At 41.3% G+C, this 27,175-nt stretch overlaps 1 protein-coding gene across 4 annotated transcripts in view; it reads left to right on the forward strand.

Annotated features, from left to right (window-relative positions):
• Window positions 1–27,175, forward strand: part of LOC139637529 (glutamate receptor 1-like) — a 73,516-nt gene that overhangs the window by 35,472 nt on the left and 10,869 nt on the right. For 2 of the 4 annotated variants that reach the window (XR_011694604.1, XM_071506309.1), the window contains exons 4-16: window positions 2,789–2,973; window positions 7,973–8,026; window positions 8,119–8,277; window positions 9,223–9,390; window positions 10,083–10,187; window positions 12,099–12,209; window positions 13,375–13,581; window positions 13,937–14,152; window positions 14,267–14,390; window positions 14,789–14,930; window positions 18,186–18,384; window positions 19,317–19,564; window positions 24,907–25,021. Coding sequence is in view for 1 of the 4 variants with exons in the window: in XM_071506309.1 (XP_071362410.1) it covers window positions 2,789–2,973; window positions 7,973–8,026; window positions 8,119–8,277; window positions 9,223–9,390; window positions 10,083–10,187; window positions 12,099–12,209; window positions 13,375–13,581; window positions 13,937–14,152; window positions 14,267–14,390; window positions 14,789–14,930; window positions 18,186–18,384; window positions 19,317–19,564; window positions 24,907–25,021 (2,033 nt within the window). In the remaining 3 variants the exon portion in view is untranslated. Of the gene's footprint in view, window positions 1–2,788; window positions 2,974–7,972; window positions 8,027–8,118; window positions 8,278–9,222; window positions 9,391–10,082; window positions 10,188–12,098; window positions 12,210–13,374; window positions 13,582–13,936; window positions 14,153–14,266; window positions 14,391–14,788; window positions 14,931–18,185; window positions 18,385–19,316; window positions 19,565–24,906; window positions 25,022–26,635; window positions 26,751–27,175 lie in introns of all 4 variants that reach the window. The other 2 variants (XR_011694605.1, XR_011694606.1) reach the window with 2 other exon arrangements.

Below are 27,175 nucleotides of genomic sequence, written 5' to 3' on the forward strand. Positions count from 1 at the left end.
AGTGTAACTCATAATTCACATTCAGGCTCAGGTTTATAGTCATTTCCACACACGTGCTTTACTTCCACACGATGAAACAAGCTGTTGTCCCTCATGGAGCTCAGTCCACGGTCTGAATGGACAGAGTGAGCTCTCTGACGTCAGCAGCAACAACTTGATCCGTTGTCACAGGTCGACTGTTCCAGGACCAACAGCAGTGAACTGTAGCAGGTAGAAGGACAACCATGAGAAACTCAGTGAACAGTGTTTTGTGCACCTTTTCTAGTGGTTGGCTGTGAGACACATGGAGATAATAACCCTGGCTGAGGTGTGTGTGTGTGTGTGAGTGTGTGAGAGAGAGAGAGAGAGAGACAGTATCTTTGAAGTCTCTTCTTCTGCATGTGCCTCCCTAGTCTTTGAAGTTTAGCTGAATTTTGCTGACCTGTATCTTTTGAACATGGTGTGTGTGTGTGTGCGTGTGTGTGTGTGTGTGTGTGTGTGTGTTTATACTGGAAAATGCTAATGTGATTACCCTGCGTGTTGACTCATAGGATTTTAAACATAGAGCAAAACTAAAAGACATTTGAAGATACATTTATTGATGATTGTTTTGCCGCTAGGGGGCAGAAGAGAAACTTGATAACAAGCTGAAAAACCAACCCAGTATATCTAGAAAATTCCCTAATATTAACTGTGCTGTAGAGGCCATTCACAGATATTGTAAAGAATAAGGGTTTTGCTGAGTTGTACAATAATGATGGGTCTGATAAACCCAGGTCTGATAGATGAAGTTGCACAAGTATCTGGCTGAGACAACTGAATATTTTCTACAATTAAATCAGTGTAAAACTGGTGTTCTTAAAAGTTCTGGTTTTCACTAACCACTTCACCTAACCCAACACCTCAATATAAAACCTTCTGACTAGCAAGAAGCCAAGAAGCTTTTACCTGGTCATAATTAGACCTTATACTGTGCTTATATCACCCCGCCTCCAATGTCCCTATACCAAGGATTTAATTTAAGGCCTTGAATAAGCTTGCTTCAGTGTATATCAATGAACTATTAATGCCTGATACCTCTGTAAGGACCCTGCTAGTTGTACCTCGCTCAGGACAGAAAACACGGGGGACACTTTGTTTTTTGTCCTGGATCTCAGGGTCTCTGTGGAACAGTCTCCCCCTGAGGGTCAGGTCAGCAAACTCTCTTGGGTGTTTTGTGTCACAGCTGAAGTCTTATCTTGTTTTTGTGTTTATTATGAGACTATTTTGATTTCTGATGCCTCTAACTGTTTTCTGTTTTTACTGTGCTCCACAGTAAAAACAAAACCCAACAAAACCCAACAAAACCCAACTCATGGAGTGTGACAATCAGTAAGTCAGTGTGAAGGGTATGTTGCGTGAGTGGACATGGGTGTAGATGTTGCAAGGTCCACAAAACAAACAAATGAACAACAGAAGACCTAAAGCAGCTCCCAACACCACTGGAGATGCCTACAAAGAGAGGGGGAGAGAGAGAGACATGAGTAACAGGAAGCGCCTTCTATAGGCTGGTGAACACTGGGCCCAGGTGTCACCAGGAAGCACTAACGACGAGAGGTGTACAATACCATCACCAGCAATAGGGGTCGCCACAATATATACTTTAATGAAAGGATGCAGCTCAAAGTGCTTCACACGCCATTGTGATGTGGAATGAGGTGGTTCTCTTTCCACCAACAGGTTAAAGTTTTCAACACCTACTACACACTACTGCAAAATTTCCTTTTCATGCTTCCCAGAGGATGTATCCCACTGACCTCAGTAATACCCCCACTCCATTGAGCAGTGTCAACAAATTGGATGTATTGCTGTGACCTTCGGTTCAGACATTCATGTTCATACTACTGCAAAACTCCTGACATTACCGTTACCCTCAGCGATACTTTTTAAAATCAATTCAATTTGTGAAACAAAGCAAAACAAGATGGGGAACATGGTAAACCTTACCACTGCTACGTCAACAGCATTGGGAGCTTGTTGGCATACAAATGTGACCATTTAGCTCAATGCAGCAATCTGTCTAAATACAGCCTCTGGCGTGGCTGGAGGCTCCCAGTCTTTGTTTTACCTGCATCAGGTTCTCAAGGTTTGATCATGAGTTTGTGTCTCATGTTTCTGCTGACACTCTGTGTGAGGTTTGGTTTCTCTGCTTAAATAATGGATTAGTGCCCAGGAGAGGAGACTGTTAAAGATAGGTGATGAATCTCAGTCTCTGGTAATTCTTCATCATCATCACCAATATTTATTTTTTTTCTTATTCAAATCAGGCCACTTAAACAAAAATAAAACCATCAGCATTCTGTGGTGTCTCAGTGTGAAGCGGCTTTTTGAAGTTTCACCAGGACAAGTCCAGCCTGAGGCAGACAGCAAACATCACAACAGTCTGATTTCTCTAAAAAAACAGCTTGACATTCAGTTTGAGAAGCCACTGCCTCCTCGGATCCACTCCTCAGTGTTTCACATGGAAAATATCTGCAAGTGGAAGTTGTCAGCTATGAGCAACAGGGACACACAATATTTGTTAAGGAATGTCACTCTGAAAACTGTGGGAACGTGAAATAGACAAATACACTTCCCAACATCTCTGAGACGTCTGATTTATTTTGTTTATTGAACAGAAATAGAAATGTAAATGAGATGTTGTGGTTTTAGCATCAGTTGGCTTTGGAGCTAAAGTGGACCAGAGTGTTGTCTCGTTCTCTCAAACACATTCACATAAAGGTAGATGACATGGAAACACTGAGTTGTGTGTTGTTCTGCTGTCTCTCAGGTCTGTCAGTGCTGCAGAGGATCCTGGACACAGCGGCGGAACAGGGCTGGCAGGTCACCTCCGTTAACCTGGACTCTCTGACAGAGTCAGCCTTCATCAAGCTGCTGGCCGACCTGGACTACAAGAAGGACTATCAGATCATCATCGACTGTGAGCTGGACCGACTCAACTCCATCCTCAACCTGGTAAAACTTTTTAAATCTGAGAGTCCCATATTTAGTTATAATGTCCAAATAGAGAATCTCCCCCCACCTGAAGATGCTCGTTATGCTTTTATCCATGTTGAGAGTGAATAACAGACATTAGGCTGCAGGCTGCACAGTGCCTGGTGCTAAAATAGATCAGCATCAGTTACCCACAGAATCACTTCCTCTTTAACTATTTTATTTTTTTGGCAATGCTATATTTCAAGCTGTCATGAGCTTTTATTCTGACAGGACGTTCCAAAGGTTGTGTTGCTTGCTTGACAAACATCTGAAAGAAATGGGGTATTTTTTCAAATAAAGGAAAAAAAAGAGCCACAAAGTGAGCAACAGTGAGCAGTCCAGCACTGATGAGCTGACAGGGATTGTGTTTCAAAAAATTATAAAATAAGATTTAATATGCAGGTTGATGAGGTAACAGAGAATGCAATAACCTGATGACAGACAGGGATTAATTAGACCTCATGAATTAAATGCAGTGATAATTATAGAATACTGAAGTGATAACGAGCTTTAAACAAGCTGAAGCTGATCAGCCTTTGTCGTGCCACTGTGAACACGACTAAAAACTGACAACGCTGCCAACAGAACCATCATGACACTGGGCTGGAGATGAACCTCACTGGAATAAAGAGAAGACTTTTAACCTGTATTTTTTTTTTATTTTTATTTATTTATTTTTCTTAAGCCTTGGCACTGTTTGGCTTGGCTTGGCTCAGCTCGGCTCTGTAGCTGTTCTGTTTTTCATCCTCTCAGCTCCGTCTGGGAAGCTGCTGTTGTCTGCCAGCTGTTAAGAGCCTGTTAGAGTCTGAACAAACACAGCAAACCCTTAAATCTGCATCACAACACAGGGAAAACTTGTCCTCTAAACAACAGAGTGGAAATTTGTTTTTATGTAAGGTTTCCACAGATGAAATTCTTGGGTCAAGAATAAAGTTTGGAGTTGGTTGTGTAGTCTGGGGTGGAAGTGTGTCCTCAAAGAAATACTCAAGCATTTTGGGAAATGCACTAATTTGCTAAAGTGAGGAGAGAATGATTTTAGCTTAGCCTAAAGACTGGAAACAGATGCTGTTCTTAATTTGTGTACTTCCATACTCACCTTTGCTATTTTGAGTGCATTCACACTGACAAGTATGACAACATGCCGTGCACTCTAAGTTACTGGATGTTACTCTCAAACCAGTCAAAAAGTTGAGTGTAAAGTGATGGACACTTCTCACCCTCAATGGTTGCCATCTTGGGTCCGTAGCGGAAGGCGAGGGACCATCAATGTATTTTCTAACGTGTGAAAACGGCGACTGAGGAAGGAGGACACGTCATAAAGTGTGAGAGTTGTTAGGAGAGGAGGTGCCCTCAGAAGAGATGAGTTTTCGGGGTGGTGTTTAGCTCAGTGGGTAGAGCACCACTGAGGCTATAGTCCTCACTGCAGGTGGCCCCGGTTCGAATCCCGCTCCGAGCAGCCCTATCCTGTGTGTCATTCCCCCTCTCGTGTCATTCCCTCTCTCTGCCTCCCCCATTTCCTATCTCTCTCAACTGTCCTATCAATAAAGGCATAAAGAAAAAAAGAAGAGAGGGTTCAGTTTAGTCAAAGGTGGTGTTCCTTCATCCATGAGGATAAGCTGAGATCAGTGCAGAGACCGTGGGGTCGTCTGGGAATAACAAGTATAGTCTGGTGTCATCTGCATAACGATGATATGAGAAGCCATGCGAACAGAGAATTAGACGTCCCCGACGTCCCATTCTTGTAAACTCGATTTGTAAGTAACGCTGTTAGGGAACTTCTTCAGATTTTGCACAAACATTCATTTGGACTCAAGGATGAGCAGATTATATTTTGGTGGTCAAAGGTCAAAGTCAAGATCACAAAACACATTTTTGGCTATAACTTATGAATTCATACACTATGACATTTAACACAAATGTCTATAAGGATAAAATTAAGTGATGACATTTGTATCCAAGTGGTCAAAGGTCAACTTCACTGTGACATCATAATGCTCTGCAAAATCACTTCTTGCGATTATTCAAAGCTGTAGCTCAAAAGGGAGAGATTGTGTCTATATTTCTTGCAACTTGGCTGGTTGGCGGAGGCAAATAACCATTAGGAGGTTATTTTAGTTTACTGTTGGCTCCATTCTGAGTAAAAACTCCAGAGTGAAAATCCCAGGAGATCAGCAGTTTCAGAAAACTTCATGATTGTTGGTGTCAGACACCAACAATCATGCCACAGTCAGTTACTGAGATGACATTTTTTTGATGCTGACTGAAGCTCCTGACCTGTATCTGCAGGATTTTATGCATTGCACTGCTGCCACATGTGTTTTCAACTCTTGACTGAAGTGTTGTTGGTTGAGTTGCACTGTATGTAAAGTAGACACCAGATTTTGACAGGGAAGTAAAATGTGTGAAATAAAAGACGGATATCTCTGGTTCAGCTACACAGATTTTTACACTGTTTTTCTAACTATCCACTGGGACTCTGACAAAGTTATAGAAGCGTAATTCTAAATCTGTTGAGTGCTCATGAGATTGGTAAACATCTTCTCCTCTAAATCTCAGAAAGAGAGCAAATAAATTCACAACATCTGTTACACTAGCTGTCAATGTGGTGCTTTTGGTGCTTGAAGTGAGAAAAGGTTGTAAACTACAATGTTCAGTCTTTGAGTCTTTGTTTTCTGGATATTTATTTTAAGATTTACCTAGTTGGGTTTGTTGTCAGACAACAGACAAACTTTTAATTATTTTCTGTGTGTGTTTGTCATTTTTGTTGGTATTCCTCTCTGCTCTCACTCAGCATATGTTCCTGAATATTTCTGCTCTTCAGTTGCAGCTGTTTTCACATTTTAATGGAACTTTGATTTAAGCCTTGCTGATAATTAACTGGCAGCAGAGAGAACAGAGAGAGCAAGTGCGCACAAAGACGAAATGGTTCAGGACCATATTTCTGCAGTGAAAAGAATATTTTGGAATATTATGGAATACATTTGATGTATTTTTTAGGGATCCAAAAGCTGCTCAGTGTGAACTCTGGCCAGAGACCAGCCATCATTTGGGAAACTTCTCTTCCTGCTGAACTCCAGCTGGCTGACAGAGACTGAAGTATCAGCTGGTGTTTTGGATCTGTGAAATGAAGCTGCTGGCTTTAGCTGAATTTGTTCTCTGCGGCTTGGCTGAAATCATCAGGTGGTGTTCAGCCTGGCTCTAGTTTGCCTTCATCTGGTTCATTTAGTTTGTTTGAATGTGAATGAGGTATCAGGTGGAGGTTTGGATCTGCTGGGTGGTGATGATGAGTTGAGCTGACAGGTTGATTATTTAATTTTAAGTGGTTAGGGTTCAGGACAATGAACAGGAAAAAAGCAGACTACAATAAAGACCAACTTCAGTGAAGGAGAAATGTAATACTAAACCATTGGTTTACTCATGCACCACAGTCTACACCATGCCAGCAGCTCTGCGAGACTTGGATGATGGAAATATCATTAATTTTTGCAGGAATTTGGTCATAAATTCATGTTTAACCTGTTGATGGAACTAGAAGAAAAGTCAGAGGATCAATCAATGCGTCCAACAGTTGTTGAGATACTTCAGTCTGGACCCAAGTGGTAGATCGACCAATGGCCTCTCATTGCCATCCACATAGAGCAACCATACCTATACTGACAGTGAAGATGGATGTCACCCACAGGTGTCTGAAGAGCCTCTCAGTTGTGTCAACAGTACAGAAATCAGTGTTGACTGTCCATTGCAGATGAGAGGCGAACAGCAGCAGACTTAGTGGCTCCTTTACATAACACTATTTCCTCATTTGCTGCCAATGGACAAAAGTCATAATTCCTCTGACCACTGGAGGGCTTTGTCTCTTTGACGCAAACTTGACCTTATTGGACATTAGCTGAAATAACTGATGCTGTGGTGGTCGATGGCAGTGTCAGTCCACCACTCTGGTCCAGAAATATCTTGTAGTATGTTAGCATGCTAACGCTAAAGAGCACCACATGTACTTTTGTGGATTTTATCACTCCTTTTATCTTTTTCTTCCTCCATTAGTCGACTTGTCAACAGAAAAATAGCTGGTGATAATTTTGGGAAAAAAAAAAAAAAAAAAAAATCACTTTATTGGCAACCAATTGTGAACAAATAAAGTTAAACATTTAACATCCTTTTAGACAGTTGGTTGGACAAAATAGGTAATTTGAGGACGTCACCTTGTTAGATGAGAAGTTACGATGAGCATCATTCTCATTCTCTTTATGTTTAATAGACTAAAAATAATTGATCAATAATGAAAATAATCACTAGTTGCTGTTCTACTCGCATTTAAATTAGACCCCAGCAACAAGAAGGAGAGAAGGAAGTAGTTCAGAGGATGGGAGGGAAGGAGAGGAGGAGTTGAAGAGGAGGGAGGGATGAAGGAGCAGTGAGCAGCGTTCAGACCAGCTGTGTTAGCCAACGTTCATCAAATGATGCTCATTAAGAGCTGGACCTGGAAGGGAGAGGGGAGCCAACACCTGCTTCCTCCTCCTCCTCCTCCTCCTCTCCTCTCTACAGCTGTTTTTCCTCTCTACCTCCTCCTCTTCCTCCTTTTTATAACCTCCCTCCTACTTTCCTCCTCCATTTTCTCCTTTTCTCTCCATCTTCCTTCCTCTTCTTTCTCCCCTCTTTGCCTCCTCCTCTTCCTCCTCCTCCTCTCTTCCTGGCCTGTGTCAGTTGACTCATAAATCTGAGCAGACCCTCTCTCTTTCTTTCCATCTCTTTCCGATGGTGAAGATGAGCAATTAATTCCTCAAAGAGGAACCGGGTCTTCCAATTAGCAGCTGTTTGAGAGGACACACACACACACACACACACACACACACACACACACACACACACACACACACAGATGAGTGTGATGAATCTGTAATGGATGCTTTTTATCATCATTAGAAACATCAGGAAAATGTAATTATCACATGGTTTGTTCTGACTTTCTCTCACTCAGATCGCTGCTCAGAGGAGAAACTTGAAGAACTACCACTACATCCTGGCCAATCTGGTGAGTCTGTCGGTTCGCTGGGAGGAACCACACAAACGTGTGTGTTCAGGAGGAGTTCAGGCAATGAAAGTGTGTGTGTGTGTGTGTCTCAGGGCTTCATGGACCTGAACGTCACAGAGTTTCAGAAGCTGGGGCCGAACGTGACGGGCTTCCAGCTGGTGAACCGGTCCAATCCAGCTGTGATGAAGATCAACCAGGACTGGCTGGACTTCGACAGCAAAGACCTGAAACTGGCCCGCAGGAGGCTGAGGGTACACACACACACTCACAAACCAGTGCAACCATTGTAGCGATATAAATTATTGAAGTCCAACTAAACCTAAATGTCTCCAGTGTACAGACCTGCTCTGTAAATCACCAAGAAAAGATCAAATATTTATATTTGTGATGGTGAACTAGACTGTTTTTTATTTTCTGTGCTTCTGATGTCCTGTACGAGGAGACTATCACAGACATGTTTCAGTATAATGCAGTCCAGTTGATACAATATATTTATATCTGAGCTTTTGTTCTGGACATTAGAGCTTACAGGTGAACCTAATAAACTTGCCACATGAACACGTCTTATCCTGCATCTGCAGGATAGAAGCTAGAAGCTAATTAGCTGATCAGCTGCAGCACATTATAAAGGTACATGCACAGGTCACTTTAGCAGACTTTCTTGTAAAAAACAGCTCACAGGTCGTCTGAGCAGCAGGTTATTATAAACCAGAGTTAAGTTGTTGGGCGACATCTAGTGGCCATTGTAATTATGACAGAAGCAAAGGAAAAACCATGACAACCAAGGTCCAGTACGCCTGCCGCCAAAGAGGCGCTGTTTCAGGAGACGCTCCTGTGGGTCGTATCAGAGAGTTAATAAAAACGACCTGTACAGTTGTTCATGTTGTGGGACTGGTTGTGTTTTGGTCCCTTTAGATACAAGTGCGGCTCTTGGTTTTAAATATCACTGCTTCAGTACGATTTCCGCTGATATGGCTGCAGGAGTGAATACTAAACAGACAGGCAGTCACACTGGATCACATGCTGCATCGTTTCCTCTCAGTTGCTCAGTCATAGGTAGGTAATCTGAATCCAGAGCGGGAACAGCGGCTCGTGCTGAAAAAGACAGACCATAGACTGGATAAAAAGCAGGGTTTGATGTCATGAAAACCTGAGAGATTCTAACATTAATCTAAAACAACGCTGCCGGGTCTCAGTACACAGGAGCTTTGACCTACGACGGCGTCACCGTCATGGCGACAGCCTTCCAGAACCTGCGGCGGCAGCGGATCGACATCTCTCGCCGCGGCAACGCAGGGGAGTGTCTAGCCAACCCCCCTGCTCCCTGGGGTCAGGGCATCGACATCCAGAGAGCCCTGCAACAGGTATGCAATGACACACACACACACTTACACAAAACAGCAGCACATTAACAATTAAAGTTCTTTTCAGACTTTAAACTCTAAAAATCCTCAGCTATCATTATTATTTTATCAACATGGTTGTAAAAAAATGGAAATCTGGGGCTGTATGCCTTATTCTGCACCTTCGCTTGTTGAACAAGACGCCAAACAAACATTCACCAGGAAGATGAGCTCAAACTTCTCTTGGGACCGCTGCTTAGACGTATGTTGACCATTGTCCCATCCAGAGCCCATATGGTCTGAACTAGCTTCGTCATTCTCGAGCTAATTGATCTGATTCATAAATGGAACGAAACTAACTCTTCATCATCAGCAGCCTGAGTCTTCATCTTCCTCCAATTGTAAAGAAAATGCTGACACCATCCTGTTACTGTGACGATGAGCTAAATTAAAACAACTATTACATCATTGTGTCTACATGTAGTCACAGTAACAGTGAGACAACATCATGAGGCCATGATCACTTCCATCCAACATCCTGCAAATAAAATTTCCATTTCTACAAACCTTGAGTCGCTAACAAGCCTTTAGAGAAAAACACATTTTTGACATTTTGAGAAAATTGTTCAAGACAAACAGTTTGAGGAAAACCAGGCAGATGATTTTAACGCTGATTCATGCTGTAACAGATTTACAATGGTGTGTGTTTGCAGGTGCGTCTGGAGGGGCTGACGGGTCGCGTTCAATTTGATGAGCGAGGACATCGCACCAACTACACCCTGACCGTGATGGAGCTCAGCCACACCGGACCCAGGAAGGTATTGCTGCTCGTTGTTTTTGTTTTTGTTTTTGTTAAATTGGTTTAATTTTAACTGAAGTTTGGTGGAGTCAGGAGTCAGGAGGAGGCTCAGGAGTCGGCAGGTTTGCACTACATCAGCTCGTTTCAATAATGAGCTCCCTCCTCTCTGATTAAACGTGTGATAATCAGTCAAATCAGCTGCTGCTGCAGTTGTTTGGTGTTAAAACCTGCAGACTTTCAGCTTTTTGTTAAACCCCATCAGATGCAACAGCAGTGCAGCACCAGGCCTCCCTCTAATAAGGTCCATGGTGATGCTTGCTTTGTAGATTATGGGATGTCACACAGAGGTTGAGGCTTCAGATGGAAACAGGTCGGTGTTTGATGGCGTTTCACTGAATCCAAACTGATCCGCTTATCAAATCTGAGTACTTTAAAATCCCTCACACAATCTCATGAAGTTTATCTCTCATCATTTGAGAGAAACTAAAGTTAAGTAAAAGATCAGCTGTTGTTGGTAGAGAAGACAGAAATCTTACAGTTGTTAGTGGTGTTCCTCTGGAGAAGAGTCTCCGCTCTGCTGAACTACAACAACACAGTTCACTGTCGGTCGAAGAGAAATGTTATGTCCTTTTTTTTTTTAAAGGTTCCATATTTTACACTTTTCTGACTCTGTGTTGTTGTGTCTTAGCTTGTGAACAGTGTGTTTTAATGTCTTTGTGTTTTAACCTGTGATTAGGCTGAAGCCCATTATCCATCCCTGTAAAATACCAGATTCATTAAGCTGCAACCCCACAAACATCTTATGGAACCTTTTATCTCTCCTCATTATTTTTTATTATCAAAGATCTTTATTGTCCATGACGGTTGGAAATTTGCCTCTCTTCTGAGGCTCTGAGCCTCTCTTCTGATTGGCTGACTGTTTTCTGAGTGATTCATTAAAAATATATCAGATTTCAGGAAAACACTCAGAGAAATCAAATACTGCAAGGTTGGATGGTGGGTCCAGGTGGACGGGACTTGGGGCATTGACTGCTTTGTTGTGACATCACAAAGTTCCAGAAGTCCTGACGTCTGGTTTTAAGGCTCAGTTTCTGAATACAGGCTGCGTGCATTTCTCTGTGGACTGAGGCTTTGATACTTTCACTGTATTAATATAGAACCTAGACCTGCTTTATAATCAATTATACTATATGGGACCTTTAAAAAAGCGATGCAGTGCTTGTATCTTATCAGGAAATTGGACTGATGAGATGAGCAAGAGCATTTTAGAGACTGTTTACTGAGGTCTTGTAGAAAGTGTTTTAACCTTTAACTGTGTCTGATCCTGTTCATCATCGTTTTTAAGGAATTCACTATGTGCCCTCAGGAAGAAGCTGTAGAGCTGCAACAGCAACAAAACCTTTACAGAAAGTCCTTTATACCAAATGATTAACTTTGGTAAACTCACCATTTACACTGGAGTCATGTCTGTAAATGTCTCTACTGTGCATGTTGTGCTAATTTATTATCGTATTTATTTATGTCCTTTAACCAGCCTGTGAAGCCAAAGGCAAATTTCCAACAATAAAGATCTTTGATAATAAAAAATAATGAGGAGAGATAAAAGGTTCGATAAGAGGTTTGTGGGGTTGCAGCTTAATGAATCTGGTATTTTGCAGGGATGGATAATGGGCTTCAGTCTAATCACAGGTTAAAACACAAAGACAGTGAAACACACTGTTCACAAGCAACAACACAGAGTCGGCCTGTTGTTCTCTGTATCTACTGCTGCTGCTTTATTTTCAACATTAATAAACATCACATCGAACGCCCCCCTCATCCCCTCGTTAATGATGCTGGGCGACATGATAATACAACCAACACAATTAAAGTGAAGACGTTGATGAGTGGGAGACAACAGTGTGATCTAACGGTGCTGCTGTGTGTCCAGATCGGCTACTGGAACGAGAAGAGAGGCTACGTGAACACAGCCGTGTACCGGCCGGTGGTGGAGGAGTTCTACGGTCTGCAGAACAGAACCTACGTCGTCACCACCATCCTGGTGAGACTCGCTGCTGGTTTTATTTGGAGTGGGTTTATTTTAGCTTGGGGTAAGCTGGGCTGTGTAACATGAGGAAAAAAACACTGATGGTCATGACATCATCATCCTGAGTAGCCAGGGTCGGGGTTAAAACTGTTTTAATGAATCCTGATGAGGTTCAGTCTTCAACATCTAAAAGTAACTAAAATCGTTAAAAACAAAAACACAATGATTCAGTTTAGATGTGTAGCCGACTGATTCAGCTGGAGGTACAACTGTAAAATAAAATATGAAAAGTTAATAAATGTATATGACACATCTCAGTTAACAGCTGTTTAATTGATGAGCTCCTCCCGATGCAATCAGCTGATCGTTTCTCTGGAGAAGAGCTGAACAGTCTTCGGCTGAGCACAGACATCGAGCACATTAACCAGAGAACCAGCAGACGGATTATTTCAGCTGTGACAGAATCTGCTGTTGTTTATGTGTGAAGTCTTTTTACCCAGTCTGCAAAACACAAGAACGCTAATGCTAATCAAAAAAAGACAGAGGAGAGAGGAAAAGGTTCAACAACAGAATGTGAATGTTCTGGAGACTGGGAACCTGTCAGAACCCAACCCACCAGCAGAGGCACAGAAAATACCTCAGGTTAAGTTAATTCTCTTGGTTTTGCAAAACATATCAAACTAAAAACTGAATCTGTGGCAGTCTCTTTCTACTAGTGTATTCCTGCCATGTTATCTTATTTCGACATTTCAGTCCTGTTTGCATTGTGTCTGTGGTTAGGAAAGGAGGATTTTTCGTCCATGTGTTATAAATAAAGTTTAGTAGTATAAGTAGTATAAGTCAGATTCTCCGCGTAACGCTGTGTCTTTTCCTAAGTCCTCATGAATTCTCCTTCACATCTTTCCTTCACCTCATGACATTTTCCATCAAGGTCGAGGAGAAGTGGTCAGGAGACGAGGTTATTCTGACTTTTCGACTGCAGCCTGAGTGTCAAGTTTAAAGCTCTGCATAATATATAAGAAAGGAGCGATAATTAGTGAAACAAGCTCAAGAAAAAAAATAAAGTCAAACAACAATAAAGAGACCAGCGACAGAGAGTGAGCATAATGTAAAACAAGAGGATGAGATATGAACTGATAATAGGAGCTGCAGTGACCTCTGCACCATCTGTCTCATACAGGAAGCTCCCTACATGATGCTGAAGAAGAACCACGAGCAGTTCGTGGGAAACGACAGGTATGAGGGTTACTGTGCTGAGCTGGCCTCGGAGATCGCCAAACACGTCGGCTTCGCCTACCGCCTCGAGCTGGTGGGTGACGGCAAGTACGGCGCCAGAGACGCCGAGACGAAGATGTGGAACGGCATGGTGGGAGAACTGGTGTACGGGGTGAGTGTCAGACCTCAGCAAGTTCAGAGAATCCTCATATGAGTCCGTTTCTGTAGTTCAGGTTCGACTGGTTTAAAGTTCACTCACTCAGAGCTATTACTTTACCGTATGTGAAATTTGAAGGTTTTAAATCTTGTGTTGTGTTTTTTTCGCTCTTCTTTAAAAGCGCCTCTATCTATAGTTTTATGTTTAAAAAATGTCCCAGAACAGCTGCTCACTGAGGCTTTTCAACAAACAAGCAGGAGGAAATGGTGCATTTTTTGGAACTATTTTCAGCGGCGGAAGAATCCACATCTGTTGCTCTAGTATTTTAGGCAGCAGTGGCGGTTCAGCTCCTCCCTCTCTCCCCCTGCAGAAAGCCGACGTGGCAGTCGCCCCGCTCACCATCACTCTGGTGCGAGAGCAGGTGATCGACTTCACCAAGCCCTTCATGTCTCTGGGGATCTCCATCATGATCAAGAAACCCACCAAGTCCAAGCCGGGCGTCTTCTCCTTCCTCGACCCGCTGGCCTACGAGATCTGGATGTGCATCGTCTTCGCCTACATCGGAGTCAGCGTGGTGCTCTTCCTGGTGAGGAGGGGAGGGGCTGCTGTGTCTGCACATACAGCAAAAATTAAACACATTAAAGTCTCAGCTTTGATTTGAGGAGACTGACATCCTGTCGATCGTGTCTCTGCGTCTCAGGTGAGTCGGTTCAGTCCTTACGAGTGGCAGGGAGAGGACTCTGATGATGAAGATGAAACTGTGGTCTCCTCTGCCTCTCGACGAGCTCTGCCGACTTCCTCCTCTGAGCTCGCTCACTCTCCAGGTATCTCATCCTCATCATCATTATTCAATTCAATTCAATTTTATTTGTATCACGCCAAATCGTAATATACATTATCTCGAGGCACTTTACAGGGTAAGGTCAAGACCTTACTTTGTTACAGAGAAAAACTCAACAGTTCCCAAGAGCAAGCGCTTGGCGACGGGGGGGAGGAAAAACTCCCTTTTAACAGGAAGAAACCTCCAACAGAACCGGGCTCAGGGTGGGCGGCCGTCTGCCTCGACCGGTTGGGTTTAGGAGGAGATAAAAAAGGGGGGGAGGGGGAGGAGAGAGGAGAATAGAGAGAGAAAAAGACCAGACCATGAAAGATCATCATCATGTTTCTGGTTTCATGGTGCTGCTTGGTCATTATTTAACAGTTTTTTTTTTCTTTCTCTCAGGGTTCTCCCAGTCTCAGAACCAGAACCAGAACCAGCAGAAGGAAAAGGAGACTCCAGAACACACCAACGACTTTGGGATCTTCAATTCTCTCTGGTTCTCACTCGGGGCCTTCATGCAGCAGGGCTGTGACATCTCGCCCAGGTAGGACACCTGGGCAAACACAACACCTGACTGTTGTTTAGATTTTCTCCACTCGCTCTCTGCAGATGAATATACGGCGTGATTTGGAAAGGTGACCTGAATGTAGACCCTATTAGTCAGTGTAAAGGTCTCTCCAGACGGCTGCTATCTGTGTTTCAGACAGTTTTCATATAAAAATCATGTGTATGTGGAAGAGAGTCCTTCACAGAGTGAAGTTGGAAAAAAAACAGTAATCCTCCTTTAAAACTGAAACTGAATCCTCAGACAGTCTTTAGATCAGTGGTTCTCAAACATGACTCATGTCAAGGACCCTAAACTGACCCAAACTAGACCACAGACCCCCATCTGATCAGATTTTTACCTTTAAATGTTTTATTACAGAAAGTGTTTAAACCCTTGACCAAAACAGTCACTCATTCTGTCATTGTTACTTATGGATGGAATTACAGTGAAAATAAATTATTCCCCTTTTTGCCGGGGACCCCCAGGAATTCCCTCAAGGGCCTCTGAGGGACTTTGAGAACCGCTGCTTTAGAGAAAGAGAGGACCCAGTTCACTGTAACTGTCCTGTTACAAACTGTGATACAAAACCAGACCATCTGTGATGTTCAGCGCCTATTAATGTAGACATACAGTACTATCACACACACACACACACACACACACACACGTTATGATGAAACATACGATCCTATGTGACGCGCTGCCGGGTTTGTTATATGTTACTGCTGTGTTAAGGCCTGAGGCGGCTTCTATTCTAGATGTACTGCGCTGTGTGTGTGTGCGTGCGTGCACGCATATATGAATTTTTCAGCAATTGGTTTCCTCATAACCTACTTAAAGCGATGTCCTATGTATCCTTCTACATTATATACTGTAGGTTTAGCATACAGGCTGTCTGTGTGTGTGTGTGTGTGTGTGTGTGTGTGTGTGTGCCCAGCTGGATTGGTGGCAGGCACCATGAGCAGCTCTGAGATATTAAACTTCAAAATGTTCATGTTTTAGATAACAAAACAATACAGGAAATATTTGTCAAAATATTTAGTTTTTGATTATAAAGCAGGTCTAAGTTCTATATTAATACTGTGAAAGTATCAAAGCCTCAGTCCACAGAGAAATGCACACAGCCTGTATTCAGAGACTGAGCCTTAAAACGAGCCGTCAGGACTTCTGGAACTTTGTGATGTCACAACAAAGCAGTCACCGCTCTCAGCTATGCCACAAGCCCCGCCCACCTGGACCCACCATCCAACCCTGCAGGATTTGGTTTCTGTAATATTTACCTGAAATCTGCTTTATTTTTATTAGATCACTCAAAAAACAGTCAGCCAATCAGATGAGAAGCTAAGATCCTGTCCTCTGATTGGCTCACAACACAATTAATCATGCAAAGATTAAAGATAAGTTGCTCTTTGAAGTTCTATTGATGCTCTTTGTTTGTCAGACATTCATTATGTTTTCTGCTTTCTTTCTTTTTTCTTTTTTCTTTCTTTCTTTCTTCAAAACTTTCCACATATGAAAACTGCCCTTTAACTGAGACCAGATCCACGATAATGAAAATCCACAGTCTTGTGTTGTGGTTTCAGAAGACGGGTGCAGCCCGTTGCAAGCTCATTAGGTTAGATTCTATTGTGCATTAACTGACTATTGATCATTAATGTTAACTATCAATTAAGGAAGTTGATTAAAATCTGCACCTCCGTCTCCTGCTGGTCCCTGAAGAGGCTGAAACTCTGAAACATCAGCCGATAAATGAACCCTCATTTCACTTCTTACTTACATCACACAGGGTCACCTTTAGTTGAGCTGGACAGGCCTGGAGGGCTGAGCAGTATCAGGGTGTGTGTGTGTGTGTGTGTGTGTGTGTGTGTGTGTGTGTGTGTGTGTGTATGTGAGTGTGTTTGTGCGTGCATGACATGCGTCTTTCATCTGATTTGTGTGAATGTGTGAACGTGTTTAATGCTTATGTGAGGTATGGACGCCTCCCCGAGGGCAGAGCCGTCACACCTACTGTAGCACAGTAAGAATAACACACATGTACACGTGTACTGTACATAATGTGTCCAGTAATTCAGCTGAGATCAGATCAACTTTGGTCTCAGGCCAAACTAACAGCCTCTGTGATGATGTGACACATCTCCCGGCGGCCATATTGGCTTTTGAGGAAAAGCAGCTGATTTTTACTTGTTTTTCTCAAATTACTGAAAAAAATGATCTGATGAACATATGAAAAAAAACAAAAAAACATAACTTTTACTTATTAGTTAATGATGAAGAAATTAGTCGGCAAAAATTTTGATTGTCGACTGTGTCATTTGTCAGTCAAGCATAGTTGATGGTGTCATAGTTGTTCTTGCTCCCTTTGATTTTAATTGACATTATTGTTTTGCATTAGGATGTAATGTTTACTTGAGTGGACCCGTGAAAGAGTAGTTGCTATGTTTGATATGAAAAGTGTTTGATATCTCTTATTGTGGAAAGTTTCATCTTGGTGGTTGTGCATGAGGGAAGGTTGGGGGAGGGAGGGGGGTTGTCACAAAAGATATGATGATTATTCCTCTAGGGACTATGAATATTGTTTGAACTTTTAATGGAAATATGGCCCCTCATGAAGCAAAGTTGTCATCAAGAGGAAATTTCGACCAAATGATAATGCTAGACAGAAGGCCACGCCATCACCGAAGTGTTGGATCTACAGAGAAGCAGGCAGACCATACCAGCTGCGACTAACAATTATTTCATTATAGATTTGTCTGATTATTTTCTGGATTTAAATAAAATTAAAATTGAAAAATGCTCATCACAATGTCCCAGAGCACAACACGATGTTTTCAGATATTTTCTATCAGGAGATAGTGAAATATAAGGTTGTGCATCATCTGCATAAGTATGATAATTGTTTGTTGACAATAGAGCCAAGTGCAAGTATATACATATAGATACTACTGTTTAAGATATGGTGAGGTTTGAAAAGACAGTTTTCTTGAACATTATTAATATGTCTGAATGCCTCAAGGTCAGAAAAGCCAGCTTGAGGTTTGTGTCTGAAAGTTTGCTGCTTCAGTCGTCAGTAAAGTAAAAGAGTGACCACCTTCAAGCAACGTCCTTAAACCCAACTTCTCAGAGCTGCTTCAGATCAGACCTTTTGTACTGGGCAGGCACAAACTCAGTGTGAACAAGGTGTTCCTGAGAAAGTGAGAGCCTTAATAAAGGTTTTTTTTAATGTCCTCTCCCCTTCCTCCTTGTTGTCTCCAGGTCCCTCTCTGGTCGAATTGTTGGAGGAGTTTGGTGGTTTTTCACCCTCATCATCATCTCCTCATATACAGCCAACCTGGCAGCCTTCCTCACTGTAGAGAGGATGGTCTCCCCCATAGAGAGCGCAGAGGACCTGGCCAAGCAGACGGAGATTGCCTATGGTACCCTGGATGGAGGCTCCACTAAAGAGTTTTTCAGGGTGAGGAAAAATTGCTCTTTTTAGCTCTCTTACTCAAGAGGAGACGAACACTGTGCTGTATCCTCTGAAGTTCATAGAGACAGGATTCATACAAAATGGGTCCAATTTAAATCTTTTGCACTTTTGCTGAACAGCACTGGGTGGACATTTCTGAGGAACACTTTGCACATGGTTTATTAACCTTATGTAAGAACCCCTTTGAATAGAGACTATTAGACCACTTTTTATGGACTATATACTTTAAATTTTGAGTTATTTGGAAGAGATGTTTTTTCCTTTGGATGGAGATAGGCCAGCAGTTTCCACCTTCTCCCAGTGTTTGTGAAAAAGGCAAAGGCAGGCTAGCAAGAGATAAGAACTCATACAGGTATGAGGATTTCTGCAAATGGCAAAGTGCTCCTTTTATTTCAACCCATTAAATACTTTTCCATCCTGTCTTTATCAGCATCAGCAGACTATCAGCACAGGCACAACATACATGGAAATGTGGAACAGTTTTTGTCTCAGGTATAAAAGTTGAACATGAAGCATGAAGAGAGGAAATCATCAGATCTGTGTGGAGCAATAATCAGACTGGAACCTTTCTCGCATCAATACATCTCCACATTTTTTTCATCTTTTAATGACATCATTTTCTTTTGCAGTGGTTTAGTGCAACTGGAGAATCAGCTCCAGCTGTTGTTTATTTCCATTAACCATTCAACTCATATTCACACAACAGCCGTGGATGGAAATGTGCATTAATTCTCATTTTCTTTTGGCGATTTCATGGAAGTTCAGTTAGTAAGTTTGTTCTTAATTTGTATGAAAACTTTTTTTGACATTAAATAACTCATGAGAAGTGCTTCCGGACTGTGGCAGCAGTGGTTTCAGTGAAAATGTCTGTCATGTCATGTCTTGTTTTTTGTCTTTCCTACCTGCTCCAACTTTAGAGGTCGAAGATTGCAGTTTTTGAGAAGATGTGGTCATACATGCGGAGCGCTGACCCTTCAGTGTTTGTTAAGAACACCAATGAAGGTGTGTTGCGAGTCAGAAAGTCGAAGGGGAAGTACGCCTACCTGCTGGAGTCGTCCATGAACGAGTACATCGAGCAGAGGAAACCCTGCGACACCATGAAAGTAGGAGGCAACCTGGACTCTAAAGGCTACGGAGTGGCCACGCCCAAAGGATCGCCCCTCAGGTACACTCTGAATCTCCGGACAGGGGACAGTCAGTGTGGGGTCCATGTTGGTGTCCCGTTCTGTCTGTTTTTGTGGGAAATTAGACCAGCCATGTGCATATATAATGATCCACATTATCTGAACATTCACATGTGAAATTAGTAAACTGGGGTCTCCATGGAGACATTTTCTGACATGACTTTTGTTTAATTGGTTTTAAATCAAAGATAAATGAATGGATTAAAAGTTTAGTTTCATGAGATTTATTAAAAATTGCAGATTTAAATAAATCCAGGTTTTAGAGACAATGACAAGCTTATTGTATTTTCACTTTACTCAAAAATCTGTGCACATGATTGGAATATAAACAATGTCCAAAACTAACCTGACCCTCACAGAACAGTCTTGGGTTTTAGGCTTGTTTACTGTCCGTGTGTTTGTCTGTCAGTGTGTCCATCTGTCCAATTGTCGGTCTCTTAATCTGTCTCTCTGTCTGTCTTGTCTCTCTCTCTCTTTTGTTTGTCTTTGTCAGTATGTGTCTCGCTGTCTTTCTGTCTGCCTGTTGCTGCCCTGTCGGCCTGTTTACCTGTCTGTTGTCATCTGTTATGCCTGTCTGACTGCCAACCTGCCTGTCTCTCTGGCTCTACAATCACCAGACCGCTGCAAACACTGCTAACACTCTTCCCCACCTACATATCTACCTATGAGTATTGCTGCTGTCAGGTAAAACCATACGTTAAAAAAATAAGACTTTGGTGAGCCAGTTTGACTAATAGTCACTGGCATAAGTACTAATATGATCAATGATAATTACTCCTGAACTGTGAAACAACTAAACTGTGCCTTTAACTGGACTGCCTTTGAGCTAACAATTCACACCCATAACAGAAATGAAACCACCTAGTAATGCCTAGCAACCACCTGGAAACACCTTAGCAACCATCTAGTAACCTCCTGGAAACACCTTAGAAACCATTCTGAGCCCTGTCCCCTTGTATCAAACCATTAACCGCCTACGTCCAGTGGTGGAAAGTACATTTACTCAGGTACTGTACATAAGTACAAATTAGAGGTAATTGTAATTTACTTGAGTATTTACACTTTACCACTGAGGGAAATATTGTAGTTTTATAATTAATTGTCAGTTTACAGTTTAAAACTAGCAACAAAAAAACATGACTCCTTATGTTTCAGATGTTTGTGAATTGTTTTTATTTCCACCAGAGATGTTTCCCCTCTAAACATCTCACATTATTTGATTGAAATAGCTGTCTAAGGCCAAACAAAAAAGTGTGATAAAAATGTTCTTCAGAGTAAAATGGTTTTAGGTTTATGTAAAGAAAATTAATAATTTCATGAACTGACATTTTCTTTTTCTCACCTTTGTTTTTCTCAGAGCTGCAGATGCAGAAAAATCATTCACTATTTTTGAAAAGAGTTTTCCTAGTTGTTTTTTTTACGTTGTTCAAGGTCAGAAACCAAAGAAGTGAATTTATTTTTGAATGATCAAATCAGTTAATTTATAAATCTTACACTTGTTAAGGTTTTATTGTTGGTTTAACAGTAATTAAGGAGATGACTTAATTATCTGCATTTATATACATGTAGACCATTTAACTCATACTCAGTACTGGGAAGCTTATTGGTTTATTGTAGGTGTTGACTTGGTTTTACTTGACACAGGACAATGAAACAAAACATAGAATTTTGGCTCAGTTAAAAAATGTATTCACCTACACTTCACTTTTACCTGACAGCAGCATTTCAAAATATTTTTTTCCTGCTCTTGTTCCAGACGTCGGTGGCCTTCGTCCATGTCTTTATCAGATGTTCTGTGAGAGAACATCTTGCTCTCATTCTTTCTGCTTCACATCAGCATTTTACAGCCAACCCAGAGTCAGAGAGAGGAAATTACTCCAAAAATGAGATTAGCACATGCTGAATGTAATAATTTGTATGTTCTTCTATGTTAGAAAATTATTCAATCCCAGGGAAAAGTGTGTGTGTGTGTGTGTGTGTGTGTGTGTGTGTGTGTGTGTGTGTGTGTGTGTGTGTGTGTGTGTGTGTGTGTGTGCCCTGACTACATCAGTCAGTCAGACACAAAATTAGAGCAAGCAAATTTGCAGGATGTTCTGTCATCATAGTAAAATGTTTTTAGGTCTGTGTGAAGAAAATTTATCATTTCATGAAGTTTTTTGTGGAAAAAAAAGAGCAGTAAAAAGTTATTCACCTTTGTTTTTCTCTGTTTTGAGTTGCAGATGCAGTAAAACTATTCACCATTTTTGAAAACAGTTAAGGTGGCATCAGCTTTTTCTAATCAATTGCCAAGCGATGCTGTTGTATTAAACAGCTTGACCACTGAACATACTGTGTAATCACTTTTACACATCACAGATAGTGGCTCATGAGTTCGAACAGATTCTGCTCTCTGTCTCTGGGTTGACTGGCTCTCACTACTAACAGCCAACAAATTAAGTTGACTACTTCCTGTCATCATTTCCACCGAGAAAACTGCCATTAACCAGCATCTGCTTTCCACTCATGTTGCTGTCGTCAGACTGTTTTAAGTGGATTATTGTTCCAAAATGACACTGTTACAATTCACATCTATTCGAAGCGTCCAGCTGTTTGATTAAACAAATAATTAGCAGTTTTCAGAAATCAAAATAGTGACGGTTTAGACTCGATGTTAGAAAGTTTAGTCAGATTTATTTGTATAGACTAACATCACAAATTTGCCTCAAGGGGCTTCACAGTCTGTACAGTACACGGCATCCTGTTTTACCCTTGACCTTTGACCCTTGACCAGGGAAAAACTCTCCCAAAAATACCTGGAAGAAACATCCAGAAGAGTAATATAGCTGAGGATTACTACCAGTCAGACCAAGAGTTTACAATCAAGTGAACAGGGATCTTCTCAGTTTTACCACATGCCTTATATAACAACAATGTTGTTCTTGATTCTCTTAAAATTATTATTGTTTTCTGTTGGATTGAATTTGATTCATATGATATACATGTTATTTTAATTTGTGCACATTGTAGCTGAAGTATTTTGTCTTCTCCTCATGTTATTTTATGTCTGTATTTATATTTTTCAATATATAATGCACTTTAGAACAGAACAACTTGCTGTTGCTATCATTACATTAATTATTGTTACCATCCCTTCAAACTGAAGCACCACTGGCTGACTCATCACTGATCATTTTTATTGATTCATGTTCCTTTGATCTCACCATTAAAACTTCACTGCTTTCTCTCTGCCACTCTATAGCTTTGATCATCACTGGTATGTAAAGGGGAACAACAGGCAACTTTTGAGTATTTGTGTATTTTGTAGGGAAATACAAGATGGCAGAAAACTGACACAAGTGTAGAAGATATTTTGCCACCTGCTGCCCGTCATTAATTCTTACCTGAATGTTATTTCAACATGTTATTTTTATATTCTACTTGGTATTTATGTCTAAACATTTGACTGTTGTTTCTCCTTTATTTATCAGGTGAAGAATGGAAATGAATGCAAGTCGAGGTCCGCTGCACAGTAGTCAGTAGTAGGATGTATTTGCTGTTTTTCAACCCAGACTACATTAAGATGTTGCTTTCCTTCACTTGTATACTTTACAGACAGGTTTAGATACGATAACCTAAACTTTCTGCTGTAGCTTATCACTGGGCTCAACACACGTCAGTGGAGCAGTTGTTTCATCCATCTATCATTCATCCATCCAAATACAAGTTGCAGCCAAAAGAAGTAGCCCTAATGGTTTTGTCCCCAACAACTCCCATCAGCTCCTCCTGCTGAATCTCAGATGTCTGTCGTGTTTAGATATGTCCACTGGGAGACTTCAAAGAGAGACTCTTATTCTAAAGTCGGAGGTCCTCCCAAATTTTTATCGAATAGAGCAACACCAGCCATCATGTCAAGGTCCTCGTCCTTGCTGCTCTATCTCACAATACCTAAAACAAATGGTCACAACTTACATTAAAAAGCAACTTTGAAGCTATACGTTATAGCTCAGCCCTTTATTACAGCCACAGTCCCATCCAAAGATCACTGCACCAAAATCAATCAGAACAACCCACAGTGAATGAGTTTGGTTCCAAAACCAGTGCTGAAGTACATGAAAGGGAACCACTTGATACCTGTCAATTTCATGCAGTGCAGTAGGTCTTCTCACCCTGAGAAAGATGACAATCCAGGAGCCATCATCACTCCCAGTTCCATAATGTCCAAATCTGTCTTGAACCAACTCTTTGCCCAATAGGCATTGGACTCAACACCTAACTTTCACCTTTTTGTTGGTGAGACCTCAAAGTGATGGTTCCAAGATGATTTCCTGGCTGATTTCTTGACTGTGGACGACACCTGGCCCCTCAATGTTAACCTATGAATGCTATCCTAAGAGTTATGACCCTGATCTTTTTCAGCCACAGAGATGTGAATAAATTGAGCACTTTGAACAAATGGTTTTTATATATATATATATATATATATATATATATATATATATATATATACACATATACTTTTGGCGGGAAAGGCACTTCTGTTTCAGGATGGTTTCAAAAGATTTGAAGAGGAGGCCTTCATAATGGATATCAAATTTTAAATTTACCATATCTGACACCAATCTACCAATCTACCATTGAAAAGATGCTCAAACTATGATTTTCTCTGGTTTCATTGCTTCTCTTTCTTAATGCCACAATCCAACTGGACACAAGTATTGAAACGATCCCAGAGGTCGTCAGGGAGAGAGAGTCAGGTGACGTAGTAAATAGGGCAACAAAGCCATGTTGACAAAGATTGCTTTAACCTTATGGGAATACTTATTTTGACCCAAAACAGAATCTTTTCCAAAGCCAAGCCACGTAGTTTTTGTGCCCAAACCCAACAAAACCATGACAACCAAACCATCTGGATACGCCGGTACACTCCGATGGGTCATATCCAAGGGTAGGGACAAGCAGCCTGTATGGTCGTTAAGGTCAGAGGACTTGTTGGCTTTTGCAGAATATACTCAAATATTGTCTGTAACTTCTCAATTTTGAAAGCAGATTTGTAATGTTCTCTGAAATCCTGAATGATTGCGGCAGTAGACAGTGTTTAAGCCCAGTAAAGAGCTGCAACACAATCCTTCAAACTGTTAATGTGAATTTGTTATGCACAACTTAAAATGACGAGAAACAACATTTTAAGGTCTGGGTTGAAGGGCAGTGAACCTGTCCCTAACACTAATAATAACATGCCTGTCATAAATAGATACATGTAATGATGTTGCTATCTTCACTATGGCGGTCCTCTGCTCATTAACACCAAGTTCCCTTTTATCCCTTATTGTTACTATCCCTGTAGAAACCCTGTTAACTTGGCAGTGTTAAAACTGAACGAGCAGGGCCTGTTGGACAAATTGAAAAACAGATGGTGGTATGACAAGGGAGAGTGCGGCACCGGGGGAGGGGACTCCAAGGTCAGATCACCGTAACCCCAACGGGTAACGACAGGCAATGGTACAACGGGGTAACCGGCAACAACCCACAACTTGAAAATCAAGCATTAAACACTCCAGATGGCATTACTGAAACTGAACATATAACCTAATGTTTGGTGTCTCAGTTATAGTTACACTATTTCTACCTTTGGAGTAGGAGGTGATCAAGCCATCATAACTCTTCGCTCTTTGGCAATGACGATTTCTAACTTTTCTCACCTTCTGATCCAGGGGGTATTTTACAAAAGACACTTGAGATAGTTTAGGCTTTCATAACAAAACAAGACTCAGGTAGTTATTATATCTAGAACTAAGCTCATCCAGTTTTACAAAAGGCCGCAGGCTAATTTACGCTTGCTGACATTTTTCTGATATTCATGGATATAGCTTGGTAGTAAGCTAACAATGTAGGATGATGGCATTGGCAATCTTAATCCTACCTTCAAAGCTCTGATTGGTCCACTGTTTCTTAAAACAGGGGTAACAGCCATCAGTAAAAACAACACAAGAACATTAAGATTCTATTTTAAATCACTTCACTAAATCAAAGATCATGTCCTCTTGCTTTAAAGTTGGACAAGTTCTGCTCACCAAACCCACTGGTCATAAGATGCAAGAGCCGATAATGTTGACAGTCTAGAGAGAGACACACATTGTGGCCATTATCTAACCGTAAAGCTACCAGATATGCAACATTTACAAGAGACACTCATTTTTTAAACCATAATTGCCATAATTTTGTGATTTGTGTTAAGTAGTGCTCTGAAAAATGGGACCCAGTCTACCTAATCTTGATACCATCAGAGGGTCAAAGAACTTGCTGGTTTAGAAGTAATAAAACTGCATTAAAATGTTCAAGTCAAGGGATCAGAGCGACTTCAGACATGTCTGCACTAACAGCAACACTGCACATACGCATGAAAGAGATCATTTATACCAATTGTGAGGACAAATAGTCAAGCTTACAATAAATTGGGCTAATACAGTTAGGTCACTTAGTAAAATACCTCCCCAGGTCGTCTTACAAGTCTTTGGTTATGAACAGTATTGACCCCATACTCTCCAAAAAGTTAAAATTCATAAGCCCTTCAACCAGAATACAGAATACAGTTTACATGTGTTTGGACAGCAGATTAATCTTCTTGAAGCGGCTTTGCTCAGTAAACCCAAAGATCCTGGAGTGTTTTCAGCTCTTGCCGGTTACCCAAAGTGATATAGTAATACACATCTCGCAAGTAGGGAGTCAGGCCAAACCAAGCTAGATGGAGTATTAACGCATATCACTTTGACGCTGACACTTTTCCAAAACAGTTTTATGTGTGATTGTGCCTGTTTTTCGTTTGTTTTTGTTTTCCTTTCTGTTGTTGTTGAGGTGTTCTCTGTAGCGTACCACAGCATCTGTACTGCTAATGCCACTATTGCTAAAATCGTTGCTGCCACCGTTGCTGCTGCCACTGCTGCTGCTGTAGCCACCGCAGCCCTGTTGCTGTGGAGCTGAACAATAACATAAGATAACATGGAGGTGCATAATGTTATTTATGTTATTCCCACCCCCCTCCCCCTCCCCTCCCTTCCTCCCATGGTTCTTTGAAGAATCCCAGTAAACCTAGCAGTACTGAAGCTCAATGAACAAGCCGTCTTAGACAAGTTGAAAAACAAGTGGTGGTATGACAAGGGGGAGTGTGGACACAAGGACTCCGGCAGAAAGGTCAGTTTTTAAGGTTGCTCAGGCCTGGTCCCAAGGTCATGTGTTGGTTTACCCGCACACCCCCTCTTTCCCCCATCAGACCCACACCCCAAAACCTTCGACCTCAGCAGGTACACTCTGAAAAGGAAAAAGTTTTTCCAGATATGTTTTAATTATGGTAGAAACAGCTAGATGTTTTTTGGCCCAGTATTTGGTACTAATGGGAAATTTCAATAGTCCATTTTTTTTTTCTTTTCTTTTTAAATGACTTTTAAAAAGTCAAATGTTTTCAAATGTTTTTGAGTCTATACTCCAATATTTCCCCAAATAGCAAAAGTAGTTATTCTGTGAGAAATATAGTTTGTCTGACTGATTTCATATTCAAAGTAAATTCAGAATATGGAGTGTTTGATGACAGCATTGATATCACTATCATGTCCCTTAAA

This window comes from Trachinotus anak, unplaced genomic scaffold, assembly GCF_046630095.1.
Source record: "Trachinotus anak isolate AG129_WGS33_773 ecotype Australia unplaced genomic scaffold, CSIRO_AGI_Tana_v1 ptg000020l, whole genome shotgun sequence".
Taxonomy (NCBI): Eukaryota; Metazoa; Chordata; class Actinopteri; order Carangiformes; family Carangidae; genus Trachinotus; species Trachinotus anak.